This window comes from Hirundo rustica, chromosome 15, assembly GCF_015227805.2.
Source record: "Hirundo rustica isolate bHirRus1 chromosome 15, bHirRus1.pri.v3, whole genome shotgun sequence".
In the NCBI taxonomy this organism is placed as follows: Eukaryota; Metazoa; Chordata; class Aves; order Passeriformes; family Hirundinidae; genus Hirundo; species Hirundo rustica.
The window spans coordinates 14901039-14923905 of NC_053464.1; the positions used below are offsets into that span (position 1 = coordinate 14901039).

The window sequence follows — 22867 nt, forward strand, 5'->3', positions numbered from 1 at the left end:
CTCACTGCTTTGGGTGCTCTCTCATAGCTTAAATGTCTTATATTTTGGTGACCAAAACTGCTCAGAACACTCCAAGCGAGGCCAAGCCCAGTGTAGACTGTGGTGTGGGGGTCTTCACTAATGAAAAATGTAACTATTTTTCTGTAAGAACCAATCATGTCCTGGCAGATTGGGTGTGTGTGGGGGGGAGTGTCTCAGTAATTAGATGAGCTGTTGCTCTTAATGTGGCAACTAAATGTGAATCAATTTGGTACTGGTAGAGCATGGGGGGTCTTGAGTTAATTGCAGGAGAAATTGGTGTTAATGTTTTCACTAGCGACTACATTTGAAAGAACCAATAAAGTTCAGGAGGAATGCCTGTGGGGGTTTTTAAGAACCTCAAACCGGGCAGATTTTGTTGTGCAGTAGTTTGGACTTCAAGGAGGAACGTGGCGGCTTTATGGATTTGTGAGTATGAACTTCATGCAGGCTCAGCTGAAATCGAGAATTAACAGTCATGCAACGTGTGATGGGGGGGATTCATGTTAAATTGGGAATGTGTAGTATTTGGGACTCTACCTCCCTACCTCGGCCAAGGGGGAAAAGAGGAGGGAAACGTGGCCGGGAAATGAGGATAAAAGGAGGCTGTGCCTTCCAAAAACTCCAGAGAAGCCCCACAGAGGTATGGCGCAGTGATCTCTCTCCGTTACCGAATAAAGCTGATTTTTGCAGCACTCTGTCTCTTGCTGGACACCGGCCTGTCCCAGCGGCATTTCCCACACAGCGCGGCGCGCAGGGGGCACCCGGCGGGACACCGGGGCCTCCACGACGGACACAGAGACACGGGGGACAGCACCCGCAGGGCGCTGCGCGGGTGCCGATTTTGCGGCGGATCAAGCGTTCGCTTTGTCGGGTTTTATTGAAGTTTTATTTTCGGCTGTGCCAGGTCCCCCCGCGCCCTAAGCCCGTGCCCTCACCAAAGATGGCGGGCGCCGTGAGGGCGGAAGCGGCGCGCGGGGCCCGGCCCGGGGTCGCGGTCCCGGAAGCGCTCGGGCCTTCAAAGAGTGGCGGGCGGCGGGAGCGGGAAAACACCGGGAGCTGCGGGAAAACGAGCGCCGGGAATTCCGCGGAAATCGGCACGGCTGGAAGGGCTGAGTGGGCACGGGGAGCTCGGTAGGGGGAGGTTGGTCTTGGGGGTGCGTTGTGGCCGTTGGGAGGGGGCGGTTGGGGCCGGGGCGGCGAGGGCTGAGGAGGGTTGGGGGTGTCGGAGGGAGGGGGAATTGATGGGATATTAAAGGAAGGGGTGTTAAAGGCCGACCGATTTCAAGCCCCTGCCCTGGGCAGCTTCTGCTTAAGTTAAAAATCCTTCCTAGATCTTCTTGAACTGGTTATTAATAGTGAAAAAAACACTCCTCAGGCTTTCCATCTCTTGCGCTGCAACGCCGTCACTCGCTGTTGGTGTGGGGAGGGGTGAGGTGGGCAGTGTTGGAGTTCGGGGGAGAGGGAGTCGGGGTGTTGTGCTGGGTGTTGCTGGAGTTGTTATCGTGGGATTCTGCAATGGTTTGGGGTGCGAGGAACTTTTTTAAAGCTCATCCTGTCAGCAAAATTCGGGAAGGAGGGGGGAAAAAAAACCCTTCAGCACTGCATAGTGATAGTCAGACTCTGTTTTGGCCAGGCTGTGCCATGGAGAATATTCCATATACTGGTGGCTTTTTACTAGGCATCTTGCAGATTTATAAACACAAAGCCTAAAGCAATTCCCACTCGTTGGTCCCAAATTTAGAGTTGCATCATTTCCAAAAATCCAGTCTCACTACTTGCCATGGGCAACCTTCCACTACATCAGGATGCTCCAAGGCACATCCAGGCTCGCCTTGGACACTTCCAGGGATCTGAGAGCAGCCACAGCTCCTCTGGGAACCTGTGCCAGGACCTCCCCACCCTCCCGGGAAAGGATTTGTCCTAAAATCCCCTCTAACCCTGCCCTGTCCATGGGAACTCACTCCCCTTGTCCTTCCACAGTCAGTCCCACCAAACCCACCAGAAGAACAGCTCATCTCAAGGTTTTAATTTTTTTTTTCCTTCTCCTTATTTTCAGGGTTCTCTGAGCTCTGGATGGAAGCTGCAGTGGATTTTGAGCTGCTGAGTGCCCCGAGGATGAAACATCTCTGGCTCTAATGAAATTTACCCAGCAGAGAAGAAGAATTCGGGTCTCGGAGGAGTCTTAATTCCCTCGTTGAGGAAAACACCTGAAAAGTGCCAATGGAAAGTCAGTGTTACCCTGGTGGCTGCCAGGTAGTTCCAATCTGGAAGCTGGTGACCATGTGGCCATCGGAAAAGGAGGAGGAGGAGACCGTAATCCTGATCAGTGATGATGATGATGGTGAAGTGCAGTGCCCAGATGATGGCGGTGATGAAGTGCAATGCCCAGATGACGATGATGATGACGACGAGAGCACCCAAGGGAGTTCTGTCGTGTTTGTAGAGCCACAGGGTACGAGCTGCTCCTTTGCTGCTGCTGGAGTTCCCTGAAAGATGTGGGGAATAAACTGAATTAATTCTGTGTTGTGCTTAAAATCTGGCCTTGTGCTGCACAGGTGAATAAAAGCAGGAGGGAATCCCCAGTTTCCAGGGATGTCTTTGATGGGTATCACCGCTTCAAAGGCTGCTGCTGTGTAGTTTTAAAATACTTCAAATTAAGCTCAGACTGGGCCATTTCAATGTCATCTGGATCCTTTTTGATTTCACATCCTCTGGTTTGATAGTTCATGGGAGTTTGTGTGCCATTCTGTCAGATTCCCGAAAATGTGCTTTAAAGCGTTCAAAAAGTAAATACCGGTAATTTCTAAGGGAGTTGTCACTACCTTTACACCGCTTTACGCCTCCTGCTCTCTTTCCTGCAGAGAAATCTCCCCTGGAAGAGCCCAGATCAGAGGAAATGGTGGATGAGGAAGGGGATTTAGTGGTTACCTACTGTAAGCAGGCGAATGTGATGCCTCACGCGAGACACGACTGCACCACGCACCCCTTTGAGTAAGTCCAGGGCTGGGCAATCCCACTTGGGGTCCCCTTCTCCACATTTAGCTTTCTGACAGCTGGGAGCAGCAGTAGAGCTGGGTAAAAATGTGTTGGTGGTTTGTTGTTTTTTTTTTTTTTTCCTAAATAACCTTCTGGTTTTCAACCTTGCAGGAGAACCGAGAGTGATATTTGCTCCCCCCTTGGGAAAAATGCAGATATTTGTGACCAGTGCTACTGCTACATCTGTGATAAGCTGGCTGCCGAGGTAAGGGCAGGGCACAGCTTGCAGGAGACAGAATTGTGGATGAAATGAGAGCTTTAGCCAAGCCCTGCCTTAGGCTCAGATTTTTGGCAGCAGCTCTGCTTAGCTGTCTGTGCCTAAATCTGGCTCGAAGGTTCTTAAGGACAGCAGGTCAGGTCTAATGTACGATGAGTTACTTCTTGAATAGACAGGAGGGAACAGAGAAAGGGCTTTTAACAGTTATTTATTACACAGGATAAAACAAAGAGCTACAGCAGGCTACATAAAGCGGGGCACAATAACAAGGTACCTGCATTAAAGCTGATTAGGAGTCAGTAATTCTGCTCTGCCAGGAAAGAGTTAAGGGCTGCAAGAGAATAATACAGGAAATTAGCTTTTAACAGTGCTTCATAACTGCTAAAAGTGTGTTTCTGTTGGGGTTTATTTTTAGAACCGGCAGTTGTGGGAGTAAACACACATTTATCTGCTTGCTTTGGGCACAGAGTGCATTTCATCAAGTGAGATTACCGAATCAGACTTTGTTTTAATGAATGAGAGAAATGTCAGCTTTTTAGCCCGTCCTTCAGAGGAGTTAGGAGTGATGGGAATGGTGTGGGGGTGGTTCATTTGTGGGACCTCTTGTGGCTTTCAGAAGGCTTTGAGCTGTGAGCAAAGTTGAGGTGACCGTGCAAAGGCAGGGCTCTGCTCCCAGTGTCCAGTGGGGAGGGTGCCAGCCCTGAGGGTCTCTGTGGAGGGCTCAGCAGTGACAGATAATCAATAAGGGGCTTTTCTCGGGTGGGTGCTGTGACATCAAATCGTCACCTGTCAGAAGTTTCGGTGCAAGAAGGATGAAAGGAATTGTAACCCTTCACTCGCTGCTGAGGGGAAAACACGAAAATCCAACAACCTCTCCCTCTTTTTTTTTTTTTTTTTTCTCCTTCCTTTTTCTCCTATTTTCTGACACAGTGCCAGCTCTGGACCGTCCCTTCCCTGTGCCACTGCAATGCCCACAACAAAAGCAACTTCTGGAAGGCGCAGAGGAGCTTTGCCCTGGCTGGAGTCCTGGCCACCTTCAACCTGGAGCTGCTGGAGCTGGACGCGGAGCTGCGGCACGGGGGTGGGTGCTCTGCTCAGGTCCTGCCCTGGGGAGCAGCTTGGCTGCTCCACGCCAATCCTTGGCGGGTTTTTAAGGAGCAGATCGCTGTGCTTTGATTTATTTTTTCATGCTCGCACCAGGGATGGGTTTGCAGGTGCAGTTCTCTGCTTTTCTCCATCTGGGAGAAGCACGGGATGGTTTGGGGTGGAATGGAGCTGGGAGATGCTCTCATTCCAACCCCTTTCCATGAGCAGGGAGACCTCCCACTCTCACAGGGTGCTCCAAGCCTGGCCTTGGACCCTTCCAGGGCAGCCACAACTTCCCTGGGAACCCTGTGCCAGGGCACTCCCTACTAGGGAAATATTCCTGCCCAGTATCCCACCTAAATTTCCTCTCTTCCAGCAACAAAGCTTTCCTGGCCAATAAAACTGGATGCGAACAATTTCCTAAATAATTTCACATGAACTACTTTTTTTTTTTTTTCCCTAAATAATTTCACATGGGAAGCTTTGTCTTTTAATTTTGAAAACAACAACAACAACAAAAAAAAAACCACAAAGAAAAGAACAACAGAAAAAAACCCAACCCAAACCTCTTTGTGCAATCTTTTTTTTTTTTGGTCTTTTCTCTTAGGAGATCTCCTAGAAAAATTCATCAAGGATCTTAGTGTAGCCTATAACAAATACCTGGGTGGAGAAAGGATGTGTCCCCCAGGGCATGAGTGCTGCTGTGAACCAAAATTGCCCCCTGGGCAGTGCGATGTCTGCAGCTCGCAGAAAATGGAGGTGGTGTACAAGTAAGTGGCAACAGATTTGGGGTTGTCAAGGGCAGCTTTGATCTGTTTTAATGAGTTATGATCGCAATTGTGGCCCCCGAGACAGCGAAAATAGAGTTGAGAGAACTTGGTAGGCAAAGATAAACTGCACTTGGCTGTAGTTTAAAATGCCTATTAAATGTGTTATTAAATCTCCTGTGCTGTGCAGGGCACCTGATGATAATCTTATTATTATAATCTGGGAAAGTGGGAACCTAAGGCCTGAGCTTTGGGGTGGCTTTAGGTGGGATTTTGGGAAGGAATCCTTCCCTGGGAGGGTGGGGAGGCCCTGGCACAGATCCCAGAGAAGCTGTGGCTGCCCCAGGAGTGCCCAAGGCCCAGTTGGACGGGTCTTGGAGCAGCCTGGGACAGTGGGAGGTGTTGGGGTTGGAATTTAGGGTTCCTTCCGACCCAGCCCATTCTGGGGTTCTGAGATTTTTACTCATTTCTCTATTAGAATGAGTTCCACCTTTTCATTTGTTTAACAAACCTTCCAAATACCCTAAGTGCTGGTTGTGCCAGCACCTTCTCAGTGTGTCGGGGATCCTTGGAAGGCAAGGCCGGGCTCTTGATTGCTCTCAAGCTGTGGGGTGGCCACAATTACCACGTGTTTAGGAAGTCCTTGGTTTGCAGACCCTTGATCTTACAGGCCCCTTGACTTTCTCAGGTATTCTGATGTTTTCGAGCTGGTAACAAGATTTTTAAATCAGGCAGAACAAGAGAGCCCCAAAGCTGCTGCTATCATGCTGCTGGGAGCAGCTAAACAGATTGCACTGCACAAAGACCCTGCCATGTGAGTACCACGGGGAGTGGGGGATCGTCCTCCTTTCCTCCAGGGAAGGGCAATTGCCAGGAGAATCCTGGGATGTTGTTCATTAGGGGGAAGGAAAATAAAAATCCCGGCCCGGGCTGCAGCACAGCGAGAGGAGGGTGAACACACTGAGGGAGAAGTGGGATTTTTTTGGGAAGAGGTTGGATGTGAGAGGCGGGGAAAAGTTAAGCAGGAATGAGAGTTTGAGATGACTTTAAAATCCTTGCCGAGGGAAAGCCGGATTTAAGTATGAAACAACAAAGTTGGTTGGCGAGATTTGCTCGGCTGCTTGCAGGAGAGCTTAGGCGCAACAAAGGACAACAAGCAACAACAAAACCGAACATAATCCAGGCATTGAGAAAAGGAAACGAACCGAGAACCACCGAGGGGAGTGTGGGAAGTGAGGGACGGCAGAGATAAAGAGGAACTCGGCATTAAAAGCTTAACAGCACTCCCACTTGACAGTACTTTAGATTATACCTTAATCTTAACAATTCAACAGAACTTAAGCTTAGTTTAGTAATGATTTAAGGGCAGGAACACTTAACAGCATTTAACCCAACGTTAAACTTCGAGCAGCTCAGCAAAAGAGTTTTCAACAGCACAAAGAGCTTTGCTCTGTGAAAACCTGAACGTTTTGGGGTTTAAATTCTGGGGTTTTGGTAAAAGAGGAGAAAATGATGTCTGGGTTGGTTTGGAGCAGCAGCTCCCCTGCGATTCCTGCTGAGGAATGATCCAGGTCTGCAAGGAGCAGGCTGCATTTGTTATCTGGGAATTTTGCACTTGTTTCAGTCTTTGCAGGAATTTTTATCAGCATGCCAGCTTCCAAGAGTTTTCCTTAAAAAGTGTTTTCCTCAACAGTTGAGTGCAGAGAAGGGGAAAAGGCAGGGAGAGGAGCCCGGCATTAATTAGTGCTGGTTTTTTCCAGGCTCAGGAACTATCAGAACGTTGGCCACACGGATTCCCTAAGGATCGCTGTCCCATTTCTGTTCCAGAGGTGAGTTTGGTTTCCTTGCTGGCTGCAGGCTTTCAGCTTGGCTTTGAAACGCCTTTCAGGTGACAAAGGCTCTGCTCAGAGGCACGTGGGAGGCCAGAGCGGGTTGTGGATGTTCCTGCAAGTAGTAAATAGTGCCTGGGAGAGGCCAGAGCAGCAGCCTGGCAGGATTCCTCTGGGATGGAGCACGGAAAAGCTCCCCCAGAGGCTGGAGAATGAGGACACCCAGCTCCCTTGGCTTAATTCACTTCCCAGTTTAGCTCTCTCCTTCACCTTTTCCCCCAAATTCACCTGCCACAGAAAGCTGATGAGTGGAGAATTAAATTCTTCCCAACCCAGTTCTACATTCTCACCTGCTCTGGAGCTAATGACAGGTACAACCTAAATCCTTGAGCAGTTTTCATTTTAAATTTCTGTTCTTGGGGGTTTTTCTTTTTTGGTTTGTTTTTTTAATTTCTTACTTGGAACAAAAATAAGGGAAGGGTTTGGCTTTGCCTCCCTGCCAGAATTTTCAAGGGTAAACTCTTCTTTTTTTATCTCCCCTTATCAATTAACACAAAAATGGTTCCAGTAGCAGGGAAGGTGCAGGAGCTCAGGTCCAGCACAGTTTGAAGTGTTTGCTGTACATATTCTTTGGAAATCTTGGTTTTAAAGCTTAAAACTCACAGAACCTTGGTTTTAAAAGTAACAGCACAGTAATAATTTCATTATTCACTACAAAACTTAAAGCAGAAATTCAAATACAGATCCAAACAAAATTAAAAACACCTCAAACTTGTGTAGTTTCCCCATCTGATTAAAAAAGACCACTAGTTGTAGCTCACCTCGCTGTCAAATCCCCTTTTTGAATTGTTCTTCTGTGCAAATCACAGGATCACCGTCCGACTTCAGAGGATGCTGGTGTTGTGTGACTTCCCAAAAATTCTGAATCAAAAGTTTATTGAGTTTTTTCAGTCCATCTCCCTTCCCTGTCACTGCTATGCCTTCTCAAACAGGTGAGTCCTTGGGCCTCTGAGTGTATTTGGATGCCTCTGGAATGTTCTTTCCCTGATGATAAAAGTGGGAGCATTTTAGAGGAATATTTCAGTGTTTGTTGTTTATTTCCTTTCCCAACAGAACTGAGCTCTAAACCCCAAAACGCTTCATTTAATCAAACCTCACAATCCTTGAAGGAGCTAATTAGCGATGTACAACCGTACACAATTAAAAACCACTTTGTTTTTATCCTTCCAGCTTGAATGTGTTGCCCTGGGACCACGTGTTGCTGACCACAGTTTTAAAAGGCCAGAACATCACTGGGCAGAGGAGACAGAAAGGAAGGAAAATGTACCTGTGGGAAGCATTCCCTGTTGTGGAGGCTCGAGTGGAGAAACTGCTGGGGAAAAAGAAGTGAGATTGGGTTGGCTTTTCCATTTTGGGACCTCAATTCTTAACATTTTTGGCTGCTTCAAACCTCTGGGCTTTGGTATAATCAGGAAACACAAAACAGATTTTTTTTTTTTTAATTGGTCGGTTTTTTGTTGGTGGTTTTTGTTTGGTTTTTTCTTTTTGTTTTGTTTTGTTTTTTTCTTAACAAGGCCAGGAGCTTTTGGAAGTTTCTCAAAGCCCTTTGAATGCCTCAGGATCACAAAAAAAAAAAGATTGCTGGAGCGGCTCATTTCTGTGTCTCCATAAGCCCTACAGGTTTTGTGTGTTAGTTTTTCAAGGAATTCCTCTTCATCAAAGGCTGACAAGTGGAAGGCAGCCAGAAAAGTCTGTTCTGGGTTCTTTTACTCCAGAAAATCCAATATTCCAAAGAATCCACTCCAGTTAAAAGAGTCCTGCTGCAAGGCAGCCTCTGGTTTTATTTTGCCAGAGTTGAGATAATCTGGGGATAACTTGTAGGAATTCATTACCAGCTGTATGTATGTCCTGCTCTGCACCGTCTCTTGTGTGGAAGGCTCTCCTGCTTTGCTCCTTTCCTTGTAGGGAAGATTTGCCCTGTGCAGTTTGGCACTTCCTTCCCCTCCTTTCTCACCTCCTGGTTTTCTCCCCAGGTATAAGGAAGTTGTTCGGTACCTGAGAGCTGTGAAATGCAATGAAAACCAAAGGTAAATGGATTTCTCCCTCTTTTTTTTTTTTCCCCCCTTTCCTTTCCCCCTCTTTTTTCTTCCCTGCTTTCCCTCTTTATTCTTCCTTGCTTTTCCTTCTCTTTTTTTTTTTTTTTTTTTTCCCCCCTTCCCTGCTTTTCCTTCTTTTTTTTCCTCCCTTCTTCCCCCTCTCTTTCCTCCCCTCTGTAGTGGCCAAGCACAATCAGATCCCTCCACAAATCCTACAAAAACCTCATCCCAACGAAACCCACACCTTGGTTTCCTCTTGCCAGGCTCCGGGACCTTCGGGATCTGATCCCGTTCTACCTGTGCAAAACGGGGCATTTCCTGGACGCTGCCCATTCCCTGCTGTTCCCTGTCAACAGCCTGGCCTGCTGCTCTGCCTGCAGGATCACTCCCTGCCAGTTCAGTGTCTACCTCAAGATCTTCAGGACGGGCTGTGTTCCCTCTGGGAATGACGTGCTGGAGACAGGGTCCTGGGTTACAGCTGGCAAGTGGCATTCCTTCCTTCCTTCCTTTCACTGAGAAATCCATTCCAGCTCCTCGTTGCTGTTCAGATGTGTGACATCCTGAGCCCAGCTGGGAATTGGGTGAGGGTGGGGACGCCCCTGGATCCCTGGAAGTGTCCCAGGCTGGATTGGGTATGGCTTGGAGCAGCCTGGGATAGTGGAAGGTGTTGAGTTGGAGCTGGATGGGCTTTTGAGGTTCTTTCCACCCCAAACCATGAAAGCAGCAGGCAGGAAGGATGGCTTTGTACTGGAGCATGGATTTATTTATTCCTTTTGCTTTGCTCAAAACACTCGTTCTGTCAGCTGTGAGCCTCTGCTGAAAGCAGAGTGTGAGAAAGTTCAAAGCAAATCCAGAGCCCTTCATTCCCTCCCAGCATTGCCACTGTCGGTGAGGAGCTTGTCTTTATGTCTCAGCCATGACCTTGAGGAGAAAACCCCCTGATGGGAGATGTTTCATCATCAGAATCATTAGCTCAGCCGCTGATAATTGTCATCATCTCTCCTGGGCTTTGCTGCCTCCTGCCGTGGAAGGTTTATTTGGGAGTTGTTCCCTGCTGGCAGAATTCCTGGCAGTGTGAGATCCCTCAGTGTGGCGTGATGTCCACAACAAACACTTCCTTTGGTGTCACCTGGCTCCGTCTGGAGCGTTTCCAGTTCTTTGCAGCTTTCCAGAGCTGTGGTTTGTGGCTGGTGTTTATCCATCCCACACACAAACCCGTGTAAAACAGCTGTAAGCACGCGCTGGCCCTGCAGACACAGGTGTGTAACTAAGGGAATGTCCTGGGTGTGTTCCTGCTGTGCAGTTCGTTGGGGTGTGGAGGATCTGGCTTTGATTCTCGTCCTTTCCATCCCTGCAGGCTCTCCCCTGAGGATCTCTGTGCTAATTAAGCAGGCACTCAAGCTGCTCTACAACAGCGAGGTGCTCTACAGGAACGTGAGTGAGGCCAGCATTCCCTCTCCTCTCCTGTTCCCAGTCCTTGAGAGGGCAAGGATTTACTCTGAGACCCCTTTTTTCTCTGCATGATTTACCCCTCTGAACAGATTTCACCTTGTAACACAGATGTTCTGTTGGGTTCTTTTTTTTTTTTTTTAGGCCAAATGTTGGAGTTCCTTCATCATGATTTTGGCGAGCAGTTGTTCGCTGGAGAAGAGAGGAAACGTGGTTCCCTTATCCCTGGAAGAGCCCCCCCTTGACTTCCAAGAGGTACCAAACAGTGCTGGGAGCTTGGGAGAATCTCCCGGCGTGGCTTTGGACAGGATTCCTTTGGATGTGGGAATTGGCTCCTTCTCCCAAATGCCAGAGTTAACTTCCAGTGCCTCTTCCGGTGCTCCTGAGCCAAGGGTGACTCTGGTGGGGATTCAGGAATGCTCCAGGCAGCTGGAAATGGCCTCATTCTGCTCCCAGCTCAGTGCCTGGCCTTGGTTCTGGATCTCTTCGTGGTGAGGTGGATCAGAGCAGAAAGGGCCTGCACAAAGGGAACAGCTTCCCACTGCCAGAGGGCAGAGTGGGAGGGAATTCCAGGCTGGCAGGGTGGGCAGGCCCTGGCACAGATTCCCAGAGCAGCTGCGGCTGCCCCTGGATCCCTGGCAGTGCCCAAGGCCAGGCTGGACGGGGCTTGGAGCAGCCTGGGACAGTGGCAGGTGTCCCTGCCCAGGGCAGGCAGTGGCACGAGGTGATTTTTCCGTCTCAGCCCTACAAAAATGCAGAGTTTTTGGTAGCGTTTGGTTGGTGCTGTAGAGCCTCAGCTTCCCGTGATGTGGAATAGGCACCATCCTCTGCAGAAATGCTGCAAAAAAATGACTGAAAAGCACATTAAAACCCCATTTCTGGCATGGTTTGGGGAGGATCTGCCATCCTCGTCCCTCACTGTCCCCTTGCAGAATGTTCTGACTGCCACTGGCAACTTCCTGGAGGATCTCAAGTCTGGAGTTAACGTCTCTTTACCATCTTCTATTTTCTCTGGTCAGGTGAGTGTTGACAACAGAGGAATTTCTCCCCAGCAGTGAGAAATGCTGGGTTATTAAGGAAAGCTTTTAAGAAGGGCCTGGAAGATTTTTTGGGGGGGTCTGATCAGGTTAAGATTAGCACAGTCTAAACTCTGGAGCAGACATGAAAACGGAGAACTGAGGGTTTCTTCTGCTCTGCACATCTTCAATCCAGGGGAAATCTTTATCCCTGTCCAAATTTATGGATTTGTAAAGGAGGAGAGCTGGGAATAATTGATTGTGTCTTAACTTCTCCCAGGGTTTGGCTCAAACAGGATACTGGGGCTTCTCACTGCCTGTCTCACAACTCAGAATTGCCCAGTTGTTCTAAATTTCTTTTAAATTTGGAAGTTGTTTGAAGATGGCAGGAAAAACATTCCATGTTCATTGCAATCATTGAAGGATCTGCCTTATTTTTTACTTTCTTGGAGAACATTCTAGCTTATTCTCCAAATACATGACTCCTGAGCTGGATTTTTTCCCCCCTTTAATTCCCTATTTCTGCTCCTGTGTGAGATTCCACATTTCTGTGAGCACTTGGAGAGCACCAGAATTAAATTCCCCGCTCCGTTCCCCTGTTCTTAACTCTGGCTGAGGTTCTTGTGGATTTGTTGTGTGACCTGGAGTAACTCAGTGCTGGTGGGAGTGGATAAATGAAGGGCAGGGGGCTGCTCAGTCCATTTCTTTCCTTGTCCCTTGTGTAGCTGCACCAGGAGGCTTCTCTGATCCTGGCAGTGCAGGCAGTGCAGCAGATGCTTTGTTACGACCTTCCCCACTTGGCTTCCTTCTTAGAGATCATCCTGGCTTTTGGGGTGAGTCCTAGAAACTGATTCCTCTTCTAAGAGATGAAAGCAAATAATGTTTCAAATCCCTGTGATGATGAAACCACCATCCTGGAGGTTTTAGCCACGTTGAACTTGACTTTGCTTTGATCTTTTTTAATTATTATTTTAAGGAATGATTGGCGCTGAGGTTAAAACAGAGATTGTATTTTGTCTCTCAGAAGAACTTCTGGGCTCTGAGGCTGTTGCTGGACCAGCTTTCCTGTGCGGAGCACATCCTGTGTGGCACTGCCAACCTGCTCCTGCGGGATCTGAGCCAGGAGAAAGCCACGGTGCTGACAGTGTGAGTCGGGCCCTGCCCCAGAGCCCGTGGGGCCAGGGAGGTGCAGCAGAGGGAAGAGCTGAGCTCTTGGGAGGCAGCATGGGCTGGGTCAGGGATGCAGAGCTGGGGAATGCCCTGGACTTCCTCCGTCGTGATTCTGGGGAGCAGCAGGTTGCTGGGAGAGAGGGGAGCCCTGTTTCCCTTATCCCTGGGAGAGCCCCACTGACTTCCAGCAGTGCTGGGAGAATCTCCTGGCGTGGCTTTGGGCGGGATTCCATTGGATGTGGGAATTGGCTCCTTCTCCCAAATGCCAGAGTTAACTTCCAGTGCCTCAATCCTTGTGCTTTTGTTGTTGTTCAGGTGGCAGAACCTTGGCCCCCAGTACGTGGGGGAGTTCCTGTGCCTGTTCCTCACCTGCAGACACAAGAGGATGCAATCCGTGGGGCTCTTCAGCCTCAGGCTGGTCATAGACAACCTGCACTTGTGAGTGGTGGGGATTGTCCCAGGAGCCCTGAAACCGTGGGATGGTCCCACTGGGAACTGCCCCAGAGCCCTGAAACCATGGGATTGTCCCAGGAACCCTGAAACCATGGGATTGTCCTCCTGTGGGACTGGGAACTGCCCCAAGAATCCTTGAAACCATGGAATTGTCCCAGGAGCCCTGAAACCATGGGATTGTCCCACTGGGAACTGTCCCAGGAGCCCTGAAACCATGGGATTGTCCTCCTGTGGGACTGGGAGCTGCCCCAGAGCCACCTGCAAATCCTGGCGTTGTCCCACTGGGATTGTCCCAGGGTCACATGAAATCCTGGGATTGTCCCCCTGGAAGTGCCCCAGAGCCACCTGAAATCCTGGCATTTCCCCATCCCCACTCATTTTCCTGCAAATCTGAAATCACCTCGTCCTGGGTCTGTGGATTGTGGGATTTTTGAGTGATGCAAAGCCCGGGAGTGGCTGCAGCTGGGAGGGGATTTGTCACCGAGACACACAAAGCAGCCACACGCAGACGAGAGATTTTCGCAGAGGTCCTTCTGATCCAGCTGTCAGCTGAGAGAGCCGAGAGAAGGAAGACACCCCTTTGTTTATTTCTTACTTTTTATACATTTGTGGGTCCAGGAGAAGATTGGCTTTTTGGGGTTTCCACCCCTCAGCCTCAGTGGCCAGGCCAGTTGTCAGTTACAATTGTTTTCAGGTTAGAAATATGCAAACAAAGGACAGAGAGTGAAAGCAAAGGATTTGTTTATGTTACATCTGTGAGGGAAAGGTAGAAAACTGCTCTTAATATTGTACAGTAACTAAAAAGATCTGACTCCATTTAAGAAAATCAGAAGGCTCAGAAAAACCAGGGTAACTGGGATTGATGGGAATTCCTCTCTGTTTCAGATGTCCCTGGGTAAAGCAGCTCTGCACCTTTTTCCAGGAGTCAGTGAGTATCCCAGCATCTGTAGGATTTAACAGCAAAGCAGATCAGTGATTACCCCATAACAATCAAACACTGAAACCTATCTTTTTGTATTTAAAAACCCATTCCTGAAGGGAATTCACTGTGTTTTGTCTCTTCCCAGGGCCTGAGGCGGCTCCCCTTCGGCACCACGGTTTACCACGAAGTTTCCAAGTTTGTCAGTGCTTTTGAGAAGCTCTAACTCGCACCGAATCCTCGGGAACGTTTTCCAGTTGGTTTTTCATCCGAGCAAGCTCTTTCCCGGGGAGTTCCTTGGGTTTGCTTCGGTTGTCACCTCCAGGAGCAGTCAGCTGAGAAGTGACACCGCTGGCTCTGGGGTGGGAGCAGAGCCACGTTTGGGGAGTTTCTCGCAGTTCTACAAATTAAGGAGTTGTTGGAAGAGGCGGCCAGGTTGGGGTTGTTTTCAGGAGCTGAGAAAAAGCAGGGAAGCGCAGATGGGGCAGGAAGCAGCAAAGAGTTTTTCCTCCCGTTTGGGGACACAAACCTTGCAGGAGGCAACTGCTGAGAGGGAGAAGCTTAAACCAGGAAAAATGGGAAGTTGGAAACTCCCTCTGCAGCAGTTTGGGGTCGAGTGCCGTTTGCACAGCTCTGACTTTTTTAGGTTTCGTTCTAAACCAAGAGAGAACCGAGCTTTATTTTCCTCAGACAACCCCAGGGAGGGGCAGCGAGGAGCTGAGTTTATTTGGAATTAACCCAGATTTCAGGCTGGGCTTTTGTTTTTCTGCTGCAAATAAGGTTTAGGTGGGTGGTGACGGTTTCTGTGCATTTCCCAAATCTTGGTTCTGGGGTGGGAATTTGGAGTTCACTCCAACCTGGGGAGGTGAAAACTCTTTGGAGCCTGGTTTGGGCTGTGCCCCATTTAATATGTGACCAATACCTGCACAATTCCAGGAGTCTGGGGGATTCTGCAGCTCTTGGGATCCCAAATATCCTACAAAAAAAAACAACAGAAAAAAGCGCCTGGATGGAAACGTGACACCTTGTTAATTAAAACTGTCCAAGTTCCGTTGTTACCTCAGCGTTTGAGGCGGTTTTTTGGTGATTTATTCGATTTGGGCTGGGATTTTGGGGGTTGGATTTTATTTTGGACTTGGGGTTTTTTTCGTTTGGTTGGGGTTTTGTCCTGGTTTTTTGAAGGTTGGGGATTTTTTGGGTCCTGTTTTTTTAGAGGGGTTGGGTTTTTTGTGGTTGGGTTTTTTAGGCTTTGAGGTTTTTTTTTTGCTTTGGGTTTATTTTGTTGGGGGCTTGGATTTTTTTTATTTTTTGGGGAGGGTGTTGGGTTTTTCAGGAACTGGAGGGATTTGGTGGGGTTGATTTTTTGGTTTTTTTTTTTTTTAGGATGTTGAGAGGGTTTGGGGGTGGAGGGGTTTTTTTTTTTTGAATTGAGAGGGTTTTGGTGAGGTTTAGGGGTTTTTTAAGAAATTCAGGGATTTGGGGTGTTTTTTTGTGGGATTGAGATTTTTCTTTGGGTGTCAGATTTTTGATTTGTGGGGTTTTTTTCTGAAATCTGAATTTTTACCTTGGGCTTGGATTGGACCAGGCTGAGTCTCCTCCACATCCTCCCATCTCAGGACCCCAAAGAAAGAGTGGGAACAGATTTTTTTTTCTTTTTTTCTTTTTTTTTTGGTCACCCCTCCCAGCCTGGATGTCTTCCCCTTGGCACAAAAAAAAATCAGGGAAGTGCCTCTTTCCTGTAAATAAACCCTTCTCCATTATTGATCCCCTGCTGAATTTTAATGCCTGAGAGAGCAGCCCTATGGATCCTGTAGATAACGATTTAATCTTTTATGGATGAGCAAAAAAACCTTTTCTGGAGCCCTGCGCTTCCCTTCGGGCCTGGAGTGGTCCTGGAGGAAGGCTGAGCTCTGCTCCAGGTAAAACTGAGCTCATGAAAAATGGAAAAGTGCCCTTTGGGGCAGGAAATGGAGCCCTGGAGCTGCCTCATCCCCACGCTGGAGCAGACGCAGCTCTGCTGCCGCATCAGCGGCGCTGCCAGCCAGGAGGGAGCAGAGCTGCGAGGAGCGGCGGCGCCGAAGGTGAGTTCTCCCTCCTGGAAAAAGTGAGTTTTCCCAGAAAACGTTCGAGTTTTTCCCCCAGAAAATCATGAATTTAAGGGATTTCCTGAAGTCTGGAGTGGGAATGTCCTCCCCTTCTGCAGGGCAGGGCTGTCCCTGCCTGCCCTGGTGGCAGCGGTGTCACCTTGCAGCGCCAAGGGGGTCCCGAGGACCCTCCTCATCCGCTAATTGCTCGCGTTTCTAATTAATTGCTTGCATTTCTAATTAACTGCTTCAGATCTCTTCCCGTACTCCCAGTGTAGTGGATAGAAATCCACTCTGAGCATGTTTAAGGGACGTTTGCAGCCCTGCAGGGCTCTGACAGCCTCCCCAGACAAACACCTTCCTGCCGCTGGAGGCTGTGCCTGGAGCTCCGGGAAAACCCTCTGGAGCTGGGGATGGACATTCCCGGAATGTCCCGGAGGGAGCTGGGAAAGGGGCTCAGCCTGGGGAAAAGGAGGAGCCAGAGAGGGAAAAGATTTCCAGCAGAGCCCTCTCCAAATTTCCCTCTCTTTTCCCCTCGCGTTTTCTCCCACTTTTTGATTTTCCCCTCATGACAAGAGGGATATGGAGGGGCTGGAGAGTGTCCAGGGAAGGGAATGGAGCTGGGAAGGAGCTGGAGATTCCTAAGGGACCTGGGAAAGGGGCTGAGCCTGGAGAAAATGGGGATCAGGAGGAATTTCTGCCTCTGCACAAGCCCCTGACAGGAGGGGACAGCCGGGGGGATTTGGGATCTGCTCCCAGGGAACAGGGACAGGAGGAGAGGGAACGGCCTCAGCCTGGGCCAGGGGAGCTCCGGGTGGAGATTTGGGAAAATTCCTTCCCAGGAGGAGCTGGAAGAGGCTGCGCAGGGCAGAGACATCCCTGGAGGTGTTTGGGGACAGGAGTAAACGTGGGCTGTGGGGCAGTGAGCAGGGGGGGGATCAGTTAAACCTTGGATTTGGGCATCTTGGAGAGGGATTTTCCAAGCTGAGCCTCCCCTGGCCCAGCCTGAGCCCGTTCCCTCTCCTCCTGTCCCTCGTCACCCCCCGGCTGTTCCTTCCTGTCAGGGAATTGTCCAGAAATTCCTCCCGAGCCCCTTTCCCAGCTCCCTCAGGAATTCTCCAGCCCCTTCCCAGCCCCGTTCTTTTCCCTGTCCTTGGCCCTAAATGAAGTGGGGACAGCTCTGAGTCCCCCGCTGCTCCCCGGGCATCGCAGGGACTTTTCCAGCTGCTCTCCCGGCCAGAGATCCTCGGCTTTAATCCCGGGAAACGCCGGGTGAACAGATGGCTCCGTAACATTGCAGGGCTGGGGGAGTTCAGCGTTCTGTCATCTGCAAACGCCCCAAATCCCTGGGATCGCCCCAAATCCCTGGAATCACCCCCTGCTCCTGGAGCACGGCATGGAGCACAAAATCCCTGGAATCACCCCCTGCTCCTGGAGCACGGCATGGAGCACAAAATCCCTGGAATCACCCCAAATCCCTGGAATCACCTCCTGCTCCTGGAGCACGGCATGGAGCCCAAAATCCCTGGAATCACCCCAAATCCCTGGAATCACCTCCTGCTCCTGGAGCACGGCATGAAGCACAAAATCCCTGGAATGACCCCCTGCTCCTGGAGCACGGCATGGAGCACAAAATCCCTGGAATGACGCCCTGCTCCTGCCTGGAGCTCCTCCTGGAGCATGGCATGGATCTGGATTCCCTGGGATTGGTGGCTCCTAAACTCTCTGCTCCGTTCAGCCTGGGAAAATCCCAGGAATTATCCCAAATCCTCCCCATCCCATGGAGATTTCCCCGTTAAAACTGAGCCTTTCCTGTGCCCATGGGAGCAGCACAGGGATTGGGGTGATGCCAATATCCCAATAATCCTGGGACAGGGATTGGGGTGATGCCAATATCCCAATAATCCTGGGACAGGGATCGGGGTGGATCCCAATAATCCTGGGACAGGGATCGGGGTGGATCCCAATAATCCTGGGACAGGGATTGGGGTGGATCCCAATAATCCTGGGACAGGGCTTGGGGTGATGCCAATATCCCAATAATCCTGGGACAGGGATTGGGGTGATGCCAATATCCCAATAATCCTGGGACAGGGATTGGGGTGATGCCAATAATCCTGGGACAGGGATTGGGGTGATGCCAATATCCCAATAATCCTGGGACAGGGATCGGGGTGGATCCCAATAATCCTGGGATCTCCCATCCCCACAGTAGCTGTGGGATTTGGGATGTTCCCGACAAAGCAGATCCCATTTGTAAATAGATCCTAAAGTTTTTATTTGGGTATTTCCTGTATATGGCCTATAGGATTCCTCTTCCAGGAAGGCTTTATATTTTTAAAAATATAAATATATTTATTTTTTTTTCTACATATTTATACATACTTTTATGTATTTTATATACTATTTATATTTTCTATCTATTTATACTAATATATATTTTATATCATTTTATATCTTTGTTTTTGTATGTATGCATTTATACATATACAATAGATAAGTATATATACACGTATATATAACTTATGAATTTTATATTAGTTTTTATATTTAGATATATTTTGTGTATATGTTTATATATTTTCTAGATTTAAAATATTTATATCATATATGTAATTTATATTTTCTATATATAAATATACACACATATATATAATTCTATATTTTATTTTCCTATTTATACATATACATAATATATGTTCTATGTATTATTTGTACAATTTTATGTTTTTATATCTATTTTGTTTGTGTATATTTATATTTTATATACACACATAAAAGCAAGCACACACACATATGTGTGCACATACATGTGTTTCTATACATTTCATGCTATCCAAAATGCATCAAAGAGAATAAATCCGCTCTAGGAATTGTATCCTACCTACACCAACCCCTGTGTGTGATGTGAATTCATTTTCCACTGCAGTTTAAGATTAAAGTTAAAATATAGATTTAATTTTATATATAATTGGGCATGTATAAATATAAATATTTATATATACACACTCTCTTGTCTTTGTATAGCTATATTAGATATTATTTATTTATTACTTTACTTATTTTTATTTAATTTATTTTTTATTATATCTGATATCGTGGCCCTGGATGGTGTTTAAAGTTCCCACCAAGACAAACCACGATTCTCTTATATATAAAAATACATTTATTTGACTATATCACAATATATATTTATATCATATAACTGTATTTATATTATTACTTATTTAGTCTATCATATGTTTTAATATTATTTATTCTCTCGTATTTATAGATCTGGGATCTTATCATTTTAATATATGTTCTCATACCAATATTTTATTATTTCATATTTGTATTTCGCCTCCATCTCCCGCCTCCCCCCGGGAATTCTCTCCCCAGCAATGAGGGAACGGCTTCAGCCCGAGCTCAGGTGTGACACAAAACCCGAGATCAAATCCCCATTTTGGTGATTTGTATTCACAGAAATATTCTGTATCCATGCCCCGGGCCCGCCTTGGCTGGGGTTTGTTTCTTTTTTAAAGCACCAACTTTTACCCCAGGTTTATTTTTAATAGCTTAACGAAGGCATTCATCTGGGGTTTTTTTCACTGATTATTTTGGCTTTAATCCTCTCCCAACCCCTCAGAGCCTTTTGTCCATCCCTACAAATCCCCCATCCACAATTCCCTTTTCCCTTTTCCCTGCCCTCTCAGCGTCCCAGCCGCTTATCCTCCTCTTATTTTCCACTTTTTTGTTGTTGCTGTTGTTTAATTCCCAACCTCTCCAACTCCTCCAGCACTTGGGAAAAGGGGGAAGGAACACAAAATCCATAGGGGGGCAACGGAGCGGGATAACCGGGGCAGGGATGGAGGGGAGGGATGGAGGGGAGGATGCAGGGATGCAGGGAAGGATCCGGGCAGGGATCCGGGCAGGGAAGGATGCAGGGATCCGGGCAGGGATGCAGGGGAGGGATGGAGGGGAGGGTCCGGGCAGGGATCCGGGCAAGGATGCAGGGAAGGATGCAGGAAGGGATGCAGGGAAGGATCCGGGCAGGGATAAGGGAAAGGATTTGGGCAGGGATCGGGAAAAGGGATCAGGAAAGGATCCCAGCAGGGATTCAGGGCCGCCCTGGGGATGTCCCGCACCCATCCCCGGGCCCCTCAGGCTCTTGGGGTTCCCGGGATAACCCCAACTCCAGAGCCCGGCACGCGGCTCCATCCCGGGCGCTCCAGCGGAGCCAAATCCCCCGGGAGCGGCGGGGGGAGGACGCTGCCATTATCCGGCTCCTGGCGTGCATTTAATAGATTATCCCGAGCTTTTGGGATCGCCGGGAGCCGGGGAAGAGCTGGCGGGAGGAGCACGGGCGAGGCCAGGGCTGCGGGCGCGGCCCCGTTTCTCTCTGCTGTCGTTATTCCCAAACCAGGTGGGAGCGGGACGCGCTGGGAATTCTGCGGGATGGATGGATGGATGGATGGATGGATGGATGGATGGAGCGGGGAAAGGGCTGAGCCCGCTCCCGCTCCCGCCTGGAGTTCCGGGGATGCCAAAGCTGGGATGGAGCGGCGCTGGGGGCAGGATTTCACCCTGCCGGGGTCTCACGGCAGGGCAGTGTCACCTCGGGCCACCGCTTTTTGGGGTGCTCAGGGGCCTGCCGAGCCCCCTCAGCTGCCGTGCCTCAGTTTCCCCATCCTCCCCCGGGGTCTCTGCTGGGGTCCGGGGGTACAGAGGGGCCCCAAACCTCTGCCGGCCGCCCCCTGAGCCGTTTGTCTTTGGGCAGCCCCAAATCCCTCCCGCTCCCCTCGGGCAGGGGAAGGACAAAGAGCCCCTTCCCAAACAGCCTCCGGCTGCTCTCTGCTGCTCCCCACCCAAATTTCAGTCAAATCTGCCTCAGCCCCCGCGTTTTGCATGAGAGGGGCACCGGGGAGCCTCTGCCTCCACCAAAACAACCCCAAAAATCCTCCCGGAGCTCTCTGGCTGCTCCGCTGGGGGCGTGGGAACCTCCCCCAGCGCCGGGGACAGCCCGTCCCGGTCCTGGGGGAACCCTCGGGGTGCGAGTGAGGGGTCGGGGCGGGACAAGGCACCGAAATCCCCGTTCCCAGCCCAACGGAGCCCTCGGAGAGCGCGATGGACGAGTGGGATCTCCCACAATGGAAAAAAGAGGTGGAAAGCCTCAAGTACCAGCTGGCCTACAAGAGGGAGATGTCCTCCAAGACCATACCTGAGTGAGTGGGGGCTTCCCTCTTTTCCCTTTTTCCCTTTTGTCCCCCCTTTTTCCACACCCCCATTTTCCCTTCTCCCCCGCCCCCCCCCCGCTTTTTCGCTTTTTCCCCTTCGTTTCCCTCTTTTCCCCCTTCTTTTCCCTTTTTCTTTCCCATTTTCTTTCCCTTTTTCTTTCCCTTTTCGCTTTTTTCTTTCCCTTTTTGCTTTTTTCTTTCCCTTTTTGTTTTTTTCTTTCCCTTTCCCCCCCTTTTCTTTCCCTTTCCCCCTTTTTCTTTCCCTTTCCCCCCTTTTTCTTTCCCTTTTTTTCCCCCTTTTCTTTCACTTTCCCTTCCCCCCCCTTTCTTTCCCTTTCCCCCTTTTTCTTTCCCTTTTTTCCCCCTTTTCTTTCACTTTCCCTTCCCCCCCTTTCTTTCCCTTTTTCCCATTTTCTTTCCCTCTTCCCCCTTTTCTTTCCCTTTCCCCTTTTCTTTCCCTTTCCATCCCCCCTTTTCTTCCCCTTTCCCCTTTTCTTTCCCTTTCCCCTTTTCTTTCCCTTTCCCCTTTTCTTTCCCGTTTCCCCCTTTTCTTTCCCCTTCCCCCTTTTCTCTCCCTTTCCCCTTTTCTTTCCCTTTTTCCCCCCCTTTTCTTTCCCTTTTCTCCCTTTTCTCTCCCTTTCCTCCCTTTTCTTTCCCTTTCCCCCTCCCTTTTGTTCCCCTTTTCCCTTCCCTGTGCCCCCAGGAGCAGAACCCACGCCCAGTGTCCCCCCCGATGGGATTTTCCCTTTCAGGATCCCCAAGCCCCAGGGCCAGAGCCCTCCCCCGGTGTCCCTGAGCCCTTTCTCTGGTGGCACCGGGACCTGGTGGCACCCTGGCACCTCCCGGGCGCCGATCCCCCTTTTCCAGAGCTCAAAATAATTTAAATTACGGACGGCTCCGTTCCCTCCCTGCTTTGTCACAGAGCTGGGGGTCCCAGTGGATCAGGATCCCGCCAGCAGAGCAGGATTGACCCCGAGCCCCCCAAATGCCCCCTTTTCCTGCCCTGACCCCCCCGGGGCCGTGCCCACCCTCCCTCCCCTCTCTGCAGGTTCGTGAAGTGGATCGAGGACGGAATTCCCGAGGATCCCTTCCTGAACCCGGAGCTGATGAAGAACAACCCCTGGGTGGAGAAAGGCAAATGCGTCATCCTCTGAGGGACGGAGCTCTCCCCGATCCCCGCTCCAGCAGAACCTGAACAACTCCCTGCCCTCACCTCCTTCCTCCCCGTGTAGTTGTAGAGGGGTTTGGAAATGGGGGGACACGAGGAAAATCCCCCCAGGATGGGGCAGCCCTGGGAGGAGGAGCAGCAAAAAGCTTCGCTGCAGCTTCACCTCACGCTTCTGCCACCCAACAGAGGCAGATTTTGCAACTTGTAAAGAGGATTTTATTAAACCTCCCCCGACCCCGTTTTCCGTGATTTTAGATACTTTTGTACGCTCTAGGACATCAGCTGGCAGCAAACCCATGTGCCACCCCGAGGTTCATGACTGAAATAAACAGAGCAATGC

The 22867-nt window shown here is 49.5% G+C and overlaps 2 protein-coding genes across 4 annotated transcripts; both read left to right on the forward strand.

Moving 5' to 3' along the window:
• The first annotated feature begins 1013 nt into the window (after positions 1 to 1013).
• Positions 1014 to 15117, forward strand: LOC120759614 (uncharacterized). 3 transcript variants are annotated; one of them, XM_040079055.2, is made up of 20 exons: positions 1014 to 1152; positions 2078 to 2473; positions 2883 to 3012; positions 3169 to 3262; positions 4205 to 4355; positions 4968 to 5130; positions 5816 to 5941; positions 6888 to 6956; positions 7826 to 7948; positions 8187 to 8342; positions 8990 to 9043; positions 9316 to 9533; positions 10410 to 10486; positions 10646 to 10756; positions 11434 to 11520; positions 12243 to 12350; positions 12542 to 12663; positions 13003 to 13125; positions 14026 to 14068; positions 14208 to 15117. In XM_040079055.2, exons 2-20 carry the CDS (start codon positions 2242 to 2244, stop codon positions 14283 to 14285), a joined length of 2265 nt encoding a protein of 754 aa, XP_039934989.1. In that variant the 5' UTR covers positions 1014 to 1152; positions 2078 to 2241; the 3' UTR covers positions 14286 to 15117. The 3 variants fall into 3 exon arrangements, with proteins under 3 accessions (XP_039934989.1, XP_039934990.1, XP_039934988.1); XM_040079056.1 differs by having other exon boundaries at positions 1018 to 1115; XM_040079054.1 differs by having other exon boundaries at positions 1048 to 1162.
• A 5364-nt stretch (positions 15118 to 20481) lies between these two features.
• Positions 20482 to 22743, forward strand: GNG13 (G protein subunit gamma 13). The gene is made up of 3 exons (XM_040079382.2): positions 20482 to 20548; positions 21225 to 21347; positions 22408 to 22743. Exons 2-3 carry the CDS (start codon positions 21250 to 21252, stop codon positions 22511 to 22513), a joined length of 204 nt encoding a protein of 67 aa, XP_039935316.1. The 5' UTR covers positions 20482 to 20548; positions 21225 to 21249; the 3' UTR covers positions 22514 to 22743.
• Positions 22744 to 22867: the final 124 nt, after the last annotated feature.